Raw genomic sequence first — 10,853 nt, 5'->3', positions numbered from 1 at the left:
AAACCTGTACACCTTACACTACACATTATAACGGGGCATGCCTGAGGGGTCTGTCTACCACTGCAGGTTAGAAGTGTGTTGGGGTCACCCTGCGAAGGCTAGCTCCAGCACACACCTGCCCCTAACATTAGAATACTACTGAGGACCTTGCTAAACTGGATCAGGTGTGCTAGAATCAGAGCTGGAACTAAACTCTGCAGGGCCATAGATCTCCAGCAGCAGAAGTAGCAGCAGAAGCAGCAGCAGAAGCAGCAGCAGCAGCAGCAGCAGGGCTGTCCGGACATGCATTATGTAATGATACACATTATGAAATGAGACAGCGAAAACGAAGCACTTTCGCAGAGTTGTAAGGATCTGGCTAAACGTGTTAGCACTTGTATGTATATTTAACCTTCCCGCATGCATAATGCAGCTGCAGCTGGAGTGTCACCAATCACGTGCGCTGCAGCGTGGTACTTGGTAGGCTAACCTCCTGGCAAAATCATCAAGATACTTCCATTTATTCATTAGCTTCTGTGCTCCTTTACTCCTTTATCTGCCCACCCCCTCCAGGCTCTGCCCTCCCGTCTCACACGCACACACACACACACATTCTCTGCTCCTACCTCACACACGGTCGCCTGCACGCTGCAGCAGCGTTTCCCTGCAAGACACAGAGAGAGCGTGTGTGTGCGAGAGAGACAGAGCGAGAGATAGACAGGGAGACGGTCTGTTTCTAAGCAAAGTGCCTCGAGCAGAAGGAGGAAGAAGAAGAAGGAGAGGAAGAAGCAGAGGAGGAGGAGGAGAGAAAGAGGAGAGCAGGAGCAGGAGCAGGAGGAGGAGGAGGAAGAGGGGTGGAGGAAGACGATGTGCATTTCCTGAGTGATTTCCTCGCGCGGCTGGCTGCGAGCAGAGCTGTGGCAGCGCGAGCTCAGCGCGCATGGCTGTCCGGCTCCGCGCGCACTCTGCCACCGCCGTCAGCTCGTGGGCGCGAGAAATGGCGCTGCGCTGCTGAGAGCAGGAAGACAGACAGAAAGCGAGAGAGAGAGAGTGTGTGTGTGTGTGTGTGTGAGAGAGAGAGAGAGATTTAGAGAGAGCGGAGGAGAGAGAAAAAAAAAAAAGAGAGAGAGAGAGAGAGGAGGAGGACAGGAGAGGAGAGGAAAGAGAAGAGAGAGGAGAGAGGAAAGCTCAATGATCAGGACGTGTGTGCTTCTCTTCACGGGCGGATTTGAACAGCAGTACCATGGTGAATTACCAGAAATACATCACTGTTATGCAGCTGGCCTTAGGTGTTACAGCCATCAACCGAGACCGTAGCCTGCCTCCCCGAAAGCATATGTGGTGAGTAGGAGAGAACGACAGTGCGGGAGATGGACATTTGTGGGGGGAATACGAGTGTGTGTGTGTGTGTGTGTTTTGAGGGAAGGGGGGGGGGGGGGGGGGGGGTTGTCGTAGCCTCGTTACTTAATAACGGCAGGGTCACAGAGCCCAGGGGTTCAATCAGCAAAATGGGATCCAGCTTTTAGTGACGAACCGCATAGCCGCTAACAACACCGAGCACTAATGAACACAGCACAGACACACACACACACACAGGTACAGTAGACCATCTAACCGCGTGTTTGTGCGAGTGTGAGTGTGTGTGTGTGAGTGTGTGTGTGTGTGTGTGTTTTATGTAGCCTAGCTTACCGTAGCACCCGCAGGTGAAGGCTTCAGGATGCTGAGGGAAACGTTAACGGTCAGATCACTACACTGAGGTAACTAGCGCGTTGGTTTGGCCAGCGTTATTATACAGTGTTACACTGTTATGGGACACCGTGTACTCTACACACAGTCAAAAGTAAGTAAACTGAAGGACAACACTGTCCAGGTGATGTGTTTTTATGTGGGTGACCCTTCAAGTCACTTTAAAGCCCAATGTATTCCTCAAGCTCTCTTGTGTGACTGCTTTACTTTCTCTACTGCCTCATTTCCATTCACTCACCTGCCCTTCATTCATCCACTGATCATTAAACCATATGACCAAATAAAAAATAGCACGAACTTGTGCGTAGTGTCTGTGTCACCTGGTTACTTTCATACTCATTTATATTTTTTCATTGTTGTTATTATTATTATTATTATTGTTGTTGTTGTTGTATATTGTTTTTAATGAGAACATCCCATTTCACTCCATGTGTCTGTTTCCAACCTGTGCCATTTCCATAAAACTCTCCCCCCCTCCCTCAGCGTGGCTGTGTTGTCTGTCTGTCCTTCTCTCTCTGCTTCACCACAGTGCTTCTGTCCGCGCCGTGCACTCTCTGTCTATCTCCAGCAGATTCATTTCACTTTAGCTTTCATTCTCTCAACCTAATTTTCCATTAGGGCTCTCTTATAATTGCGGGTGGTGTGCCTCGAAGGCCTCTGTGTGTGTGAGAAGATTGTGTCTGTAATCTAAGCAGGATTACACTCTGGCTGAAAAGAAAACAGGGCAGTTAATTAAGCGTCCGCGGCCGCCACTGAGATGTGGGAATCTCCTTCGACGTGGATGACAAAGGTGTTTACCACCAAGCGGTGTCAATGTCGTCTTCCACACAGCCTGAGTCAAAGTACCTTTTTTTCCCCTCAGCGCTCAGCACAGTTCTGAGTCAAACTCATCATCTATTTATGGGCTGTTTTCATTTTCCACATTTCCCAGTTAGACAGAAACTGACATTATGAAAACATCTGAAGTTTTTTTTACATTTTTTTTTTTTTTTACCAAAATTCAATCAGTAAAATACAGTACAATAAAAACATTGATTAAGCTGATACGTAATCAGTTTATTTTAATATTTAATGTTTAATACTTAACGAATGTGTCATGAAACGTTTTCCAGACTGAAGCATTTATTTAAACTATTATTAAATAAAATATTTTCTGAATTTTATGCTGATAATAAAAAGTTAAAATGGTGAACTTGTACCTGCTAAATGTAGAAGCCCATGTTTAACTGTGAGAATAAATGAGTGTAAAAAAAATAAAAAGTTTATATTTTATTTAAACCATCTATAAAACCAAGACAGATTAAATGTTCTAAGAACCAAAAATCATAAGAACATAACTAACCAAAAATGTCTAGCTGGGAAACTTGGTGTTATCGCTTCCTACAAATTAGTTCTTTCCATATCTAATGTGTAAATGCTATCGCTTAATGGACAGATCTTGTTATAGCATTAAAATGCCTACATCCTCTTCTTACTCATTACATGCATAAGCTTGAAATAGAACTGGGAAATGAAGAGAACAGCCTGGAAGCAGCGGATAATCAATTATGAGGCAAGGCTTGCATGAAAATTGAAAACTGAAATTGCCTTCTCTTAATAGTCAAACAGTCAAGTATTCCTCAGGTGGTATCTCTGTGGCCTCCCAAGATATTTCCGCCTTAAAGAAAGGTGTTGCTTTAGGGTCAGTGTGGTAACTGCATTTACACCTGATTCAGAAACAGTAATGTTTTGGTATAATTCAGTGTGATGGGTCTTAAATGACAAACTGGGCTTTCATTTGAAAACTTTGGGTACTCTGTCTACAGATTCTGTCTTCATGGAATATTATCATTACAGACATTTTATTGTCAGCAGACATGTTAAAGATCGCTCAGCTACAAATTGTTTCTTTGGAAAATCCATTTATGACTAATGAGAAGCAGGCTGTAAGGAATGTAAAGGTTCAGTGTTGGTTTTATTGCAGATTCATTAAACGTTCTTTAAGGGTTCTGTTGTAAAGGCAAGCCGTTCCTTTGTCGGCTAAAATGGTTTTGCAAATACAAGGAAAAAAGAACATAGTTATGTGAAAAAATCAGCAGACCCTATTAATAAAGCGCTGATGTGCTGCACCTGATTTTGTTTTTAGGCATTTTAATTGGTAGGAAATGTGCGGGTGTTCTATTTCCTCACAAAAAAAAATATTTCTTCTATTTTACTAATTCTTTTAAAAATACATTTTAAAAATATATTTAGTTATAGTACCTAATCTCTCAATATTGCTAAAATGAATCTCTGAATGTTTAAATATGTTACAAAAAGCCAAAGCTTTCATCGGGAGTCCTAATTATTTTACATGACTGTATAAAAATGGTCCCATTGGTCTCTCCCATTGATTCAACATTGGCAAATTTGATGTGCACTATTGTTATTAGACAAAGAACCCAATTCCAAACTTGTATTGAACCCTAATTAATAGATTTTGTAAAATTATTGGTTATTTAGTTTTAGGTCGACGAGTTCCCTTGAGGTTTAAAATGCTTTTGACATTGAAAGCTGGAAAACTCAAGCTATAGTTTGCCCAGCGGGGGGCCATGTGTGCTGAAACATCAGGGAGTCACTGAAATCAACCAAGCAAGCAAACGTAATTTACCATCAAGCTGAGGTTGCTAACATGCCAACCCCCAAATAGCTCTAAAAAAACCTCCAATTCAACATTTACAAACATTCAACAAAGCATTTCAAGTCTACGGTGAAGTCTGCACTACAAGATGTGTGGATGCTGCTGCCTGGTTTGTTTCCCTAGCTGTTATTTATTTATGGGCTTTGAAACATGGCATTGCTGTTGTTTTACAGAAAACGCATCACCTCACTCCTGTAGCAAGTACCATAGATATCAAAGAGCCCATATCTCACACTTGTCTTCTGTTTTCCAGAGATTAACACACAATGCTAGACTAGATTTAGGAACTCAAAACTGTTCCTTTTTTATATGACCATTTCCCAACTTCTAATCCATACATCTTCAAAACGGTGACTTTACAGGAGACGGAAAAAAAATGCTCTTAATTTTGAATGGAAGTGAATGTAAAATAACAGTCCATTCCAAGTAATTTAGAGAATTTCTATGACTCATCCAGAATAATTTACACAGTGTGCAGAGCAGCCATAGGGTTTAAACCATGGAGAAAACTAAAAACGGACAAAAATGGAGATACAGCAACGATATGGACTTGGGATGGATAGTAAATGGTTATAACTTCAACAGCGTTTACACTTCTATTTCTAAAAGCCAGGAAATGTGAACGTGGTTTTCCATGACTTGGGCCCTTTGCAGGTAAAATAAAGAAATTACAGTTAGTAATGAAATCAAAGTCAGCTGCCCTCCAACACTTGAGTAGAAGCTAATAATTTTTTTTATTATCAACTACCTTCACCACTTTTGTGAGTAAACAACTGCAACAGTAATCCTTAACCACGTATTAGAAGGCTTTAATTAAATGCCACTAAATTCCTTAAGTGCTCAATTTCAGCAGAGCTGAATGTATGTTGTTTAAGTTCTCCACCAGAGAGCGTTTTTATTTCTTCTATTTGAGAGTCCTGCATTCGATTTGTTCCTAGGTGAGCCTCCTTGCATGGGGTTTTATATCAGTCCAAGTTCTACCAGAGGACTCCAGAATGCCTAACCTGGAAAACCGGTAAAGGATGTACACACAGGAAGACTGTCCAGAAGGAGCAAGCAAAGGTCATCGGAAAGGGAATCCAGGGAGGTCAGAGGCAGGCTGTAAAGAAGTACAAGGGATTACTCTTAGGAGAGAAGCAAGAAAAACAGAAGATTGATTGAGAATAGTGAGACGTTCTCACAGCATCAGTACTAGTGTCAGTGTCTCCTGCAAGTGTAGAAGTTTGCTACTTCGTATACATTCAGAATTAACGTAAATCTGGGCTGTTTCAGTGTTGTCCATTTCTGGTTGGTCCTGTTTGTGCTGGATCAGTGCATTTAGTTCAAATGGCTTTTTTGAAAGCCTCAGCACTGCTTGTGGAGCGTGGAAAAAGGCAGAAATCAGAGAGTGGAGCTGTTCTCTGAGTCATAATAATGCAGCAGATGTTCTTCTTCCCTCCAGTCTTAAAAACTAGCCCACAGATTTGCTTTAACCTGGCGTAATGAACTTTAGTGCCAGTTGCCTGCCCTGAGGCCGCCACACGTGCTTCTTAGTATTTACACACTCTTTTTACCAATGTGTGCCGTAAGTGTGTGTGAGTGTGTTAGTCGTGTGAGGTATGTGTAACTGACAAAAGCAGCTTATCACGTTTCACGCCTGGCACCCTTCAGTTATAGTAAAGAAGCATGAAGCGCTGATCCTCAGCCTGCTAGCATATACTTCACTGTAATCCTCTCCAACAGCGGCTGCAGATTTCATCTTCTGCGCTTGCCACCCAAAACTACTGTTTGTTTCATTCAAAAAAAGCCTGAACATTTAACCTGCAGTCATTTGACCGGAGGTGAGGAGAATGCTAACAGGCTGGCCTTCTGTGCAGGGCCGAATACACATGACTGCACTGGTTCCCAATGTCCTGCTCTCAGCCACATTTAGCCTGTGGGCTGTACTGCGCTGTCCAGTGCTAGAGTTACGGTAATGCTTGTGATTATGGCAGTAGAGATAGTGCTGATAGCAGTGCACGGTCGAGAGAGTAATGGTCAGCCTCCTCCATGCTGTTAAAACGTTTGAACAGAACCGAGACCAGTGGCACGGAACGGAACACTATGCATTGACTTGCTGATTGAGCAGGATCCTTTATTGCTCAGGCTAATTGTACCTGACGGTTGGGCCAGGCACATAAGAAGAGGTCATAGGGCTGCATGGACGACCACAGTTCGTAATTGACTGCCTCTTGTCTGCTGTTTGTGCCGTAATGACGTTAGGCATCTGCTTATGCTGTTGTTTGAACAGCTATATCAGGCCTCAGCAGTGGCATAACTACGGGAAGTGCTGGAGATGCAATCATACAGTCGTGACCTCTAACATGTGTACCAAACTACTTATATTTCTGTTCTTTGCTGTATAAATAGTAAGCATTGAGAAAAAATGCTCAAATGTGATGTTACAACCCTGTTGTCTCAGAATGAAACACCCTGGGGTTCCTTTTATGGAGGGCTTGTGGATTTACGGCACTTCGACAGTCTCACAGAAGCCGCATTTTCTAGCATAGTTGCAACACTGTAACAAAAACAGTGTAATTATTCCAGAGTTTTACTGGATAGTGTTGCTGTCCCCTCGTTGTGACCTCTCAGCGAGATGTGTTGTTAGCAAGCTGATGAGATTGTAGTCAGGTTAGCTGTCAGCCTTGCCCCCACTCACCTCCCTGGCCTGGTCTTTTTCGAGTCTTACCGCAAAAAAAGGAAGCTGGTGTTTCCCCATCTGATGTGTGTTTAGCTCCAGTTTTGTATATAGGTGAGTGGACGATGGAATAAAGAGATCAGTTGCCTGGTGTTAGCTTTTAGTCCAGTTGCCTCCCATGCTTTCGTTTCTTTGTGTGTGAAGTTTGAGCCTCCTTTGTGTGGACACTGGCAAAGGAAAAGTCTGGTGTGGTCTTATGGCCTGGTTTGTGTTGCAACCCACATTCCCATAACTAGCAGAGTCTGTGCTGCTCTCCACTACTAACAACGTCATACTGGTGGTTGGTGTGGTTGGTGTGGCGCAACAGATAACACCACTACTTGCCACTGAGCTACCACACCATGTGGGAGACTGGGGTTCGATTCCCGGTCTGGGTGACTATGCTGCGCTACACCAATAAGAGTCCTTGGGCAAGACTCCTAACACTCCATTGGCCCACCTCTGTAATATGAGTAACCATGTAAGTCGCTCTGGATAAGAGCGTCAGCTAAATGCCGTAAATGTAATGTAAATACTCTTCCGAAGTTGCAGCTTTGATTAGGGCTTTTGCTAGTGGGCTGGGTTTGTGTATGTTTTGGGGGAGTAAATATAGGAAGACTCATTAGTCAAGCCTGCTGCATTAGACTTTTGGGGTTTAGGAATTGGCCTGTTTTACAGACCTGTTTAAGTTTTGCCAGCTGTTCATTTGAAGGAGACAACAACAGCGTTTGAGCTTCAAGGTTGGTCAGTTCAATGTATCAAACTCTCATCCAGTGTCATTTTTCATTCATGTGAGGTGCCCTTACTAGGGCCCATGAGGTCCTATTATGTCACTGAGGTCACATCTCACAGTGAAATACACACATTAGCCTCAGCCTTATGACTAATCAGCTTGTGACACTCACTACTCCCTGAAGGCTATTTAGTAAATGTATGTGAAATTTGTCGCATGTGGCACGCTCCAAATATAAAGTGTCATGCCGTTCCCCCCACATACCTCCTACCCATCCGATACCTCTCCGTGGTGCTTCTAACACGTTCGTCTGGAAAAGGTGAACTGAAGGTGAAGCTGCTCTGTTTCTCCTCAGATTAACCTTGCTGCTGAGTCTTCTTGTCCCATTTTCCCTCTTCCTTGTGCCTATTTACTAGCCTGAACATACAGCAGAGCAGGGACCATTAAGATGCTTCTTTAATTTTTTTTTTTTTTTTTTTATGTTCTCAGAAATCTGCCATAGTAACCCAGGGGGCCTCCTTAATCTGCCACTTAATATGTAAATGGATCTCCCGATTCATCGGAACTCCCGCCAGTGCATCGAAACAGAAGATTTGCTTTATTGAATTCCGCTTTCCAAGGCTTTCTAGCAAATCCTCTCACAACAAGTCATGTCCTGATATCAAGGGTGGAAAAGTAGTGCTATGAGGCACTCAAATCACCACCACCTCACTGTACAAGGAGAGAATACATAACACTTCGCCGTGTAGTGGAACTGATTCTTAGGAATTATGTAATAAGGCTGGCTTCACTTTGTGCCATCATTCTAGCTTCTCTTTTTGCTCCAGTTTAAGGCTTGACTGATATAAAAATTATATTTAGCTGATAATATTGCATAGTATTATTTAATATTTGATATTCTAATGTGAAACTCTGGGGGGATGTAGTTCATTTTCCCAAAAGCATCTTCATGTTAGGACAATCTTGCTGGGTACAGGGAGTGTTTGCTGTGATGCTTGTTTTACCAGTTAAGAATTATCTTTGTGCAAAGATGCTTTTGGGAAAACCCAGCCATGATAGTCAGTTCCCAGTCACGATTCCTTAACTCAGACAGCTAAACCTTACAATGTCAAATAACAGAAATACTGTAGCACTGGGGTCTGAGCTGGCTGTAATGTGTTGCTCTTATGTTTCTTGTTGTCACCAGTTCATTTCCCTTCATTGGACATTTGTTTCATGTTTTATGATGTTATACTAATAGGTTTTACTTATTGACAATTGGAAAATTGTTTGAAACCTACCAGTGCCATTGTGTATTAGGTATAACACAGCCTATGTAGATGATCATTTTATGACATACAAATCTAAATGATCAGTGTGGATCAGTGTACAAAACAATGTGCAAAGGCAGTACTAAGTAACCTCCTTTGATAGAAATTGCAAACAGCTTGCAAACACCCTTGTAGTTAAAGTTTTTCCCTATATTTGCAGAAGGACTCTAGTTCTGAGATATGGGTTGTCTTGCTGCACAGCTTGTTTAAGGTCTATCCACAAATATTCCATTATATTTAGGTCAGGAAACTGTGAGTGCCGATTCAAAAGCTTTACTCTGTGTCTGTTCAGTGGGTTTTTGTAGGTATAGTCAATATCCATACATATTTGTACAGTGATGCAACTTATTTAGTTATGCCTCTGTACACCTCCTCAGTGGATTGGCAATGAAGAAGTCAATGTGTGAGTGAGCAGTAGACTAGACTAGATAAAAATATTGCATTCATCCTTTAGGAATTACAGCCAGGACCTGACTGTATGTTTTGGATCACTATCATGTTGTAGAAGCCATCCTCATTTCAGCTTCAGACTTAAGACATATTGTTGGACATTGCATTTGCTGAACAGTGAACAGTTGGTTCTCGTAGTTAAAATGTTGGATGCAGGAGAAATGGTCGGGTGTGAACTAGGTGGACCTGAGAAATCCTTGGAGGGACAAATCCAAAACAGTGACAGTAAAATGTGCTAAACAAATGCCATATTAAGTTTCTTGTAGAGAATTTGTTCACTTATTTTTACCTAGAAATAAGAACAAGAACAGATTGTGCCTTGTGACAGTTGATGACATGCCTCTGATGACAAGGCCTGGTCTGAGGCCTTGTCAAAACAAATCTGAGCCTTTGGGATGTCCAGGGTGGCCAGACTCTTTCATAGGCCACACTGAAATGGCAAAAATTGAGATATAAACTTTAGTGTGACAGTGATGAGATATATACATATTCATATTTCTATTAGAAGAAATTCTCAGTGGAGTTTTGCAGCAGTGTCACCTTCTCTCTGTAGAAACGAACCAGCATCTGCAGCGTACTAATCCATTTTTGTGCACAGTATGCCATAAGTGATACATTTCTCAAATGGATCCTACTTTTTCACAGTGGCTGCATCTTTTAGATGGCGGTATGAGTGATTCAGCGCTGTTCTACTATTATTGAACCGAGTCCATGAATTGCAATGAATCATTTATGCATGGCCTTGTGAGTGAGATGCTTTGAAGTCCAGACAGAGCAGATGTGACACAAATTATTGATGACTAGGATTTAATAAACAAGTTAAAAATGTCTGTGTGTGGCACTGTTGTGACATGAAAATTGTTTAATATCATTGATTATGACACTCTTTCGATGGTGTGTGCTTAAAGTGCGTGTGGTGCAGGTTTGTTTGATTTTCTCAGGGGTGTTTGAGGTACAGTATGTAAATCGATGTCCTTTGGGAGCTTGTTATGTAATAGTGTGCTGACTAAAGTATTTTTTTTAATATAATGGTTGTTTGTTAACATTCTGGATGATAATGTGTGCGTCATCGGAAATGTACAACTAACTCAAGTTTTCTGTATAAATTTCTGTACGCTGTAAAAAAAAAAAAATCAAAGGAGCATGTAATTGATATACATAAGGGCAAATATGGTATCGCATCCATAAAGCAGTCAGGGATGGCTGTTAATTCGGAAGCCCCAAGGCACTTCAAGACATGCTTTCATTGTTCAAGTTGACAAGTCAACAGCATCGAGATGG

General features: G+C 42.1%; 1 protein-coding gene across 6 annotated transcripts in view; it reads left to right on the top strand.

The window, feature by feature from the left end:
• Positions 1–640: 640 nt before the first annotated feature.
• Positions 641–10,853, top strand: part of tjp1b (tight junction protein 1b) — a 74,281-nt gene continuing 64,068 nt past the window's right edge. For 5 of the 6 annotated variants that reach the window (XM_072671123.1, XM_072671150.1, XM_072671141.1 and 2 more), the window contains exon 1: positions 641–1,320. In XM_072671123.1, coding sequence (XP_072527224.1) covers positions 1,223–1,320 — 98 coding nt within the window. In that variant the 5' untranslated portion in view covers positions 641–1,222. The remainder of the gene's footprint in view (positions 1,321–10,853) is intronic. The other variant, XM_072671166.1, reaches the window with a different exon arrangement.

The sequence above is a fragment of the Salminus brasiliensis genome, chromosome 2, assembly GCF_030463535.1.
Source record: "Salminus brasiliensis chromosome 2, fSalBra1.hap2, whole genome shotgun sequence".
NCBI classification, from domain to species: Eukaryota; Metazoa; Chordata; class Actinopteri; order Characiformes; family Bryconidae; genus Salminus; species Salminus brasiliensis.
Note: the sequence above shows the minus strand (reverse complement) of the source record. Positions and strands in the feature narration are given on the sequence as shown.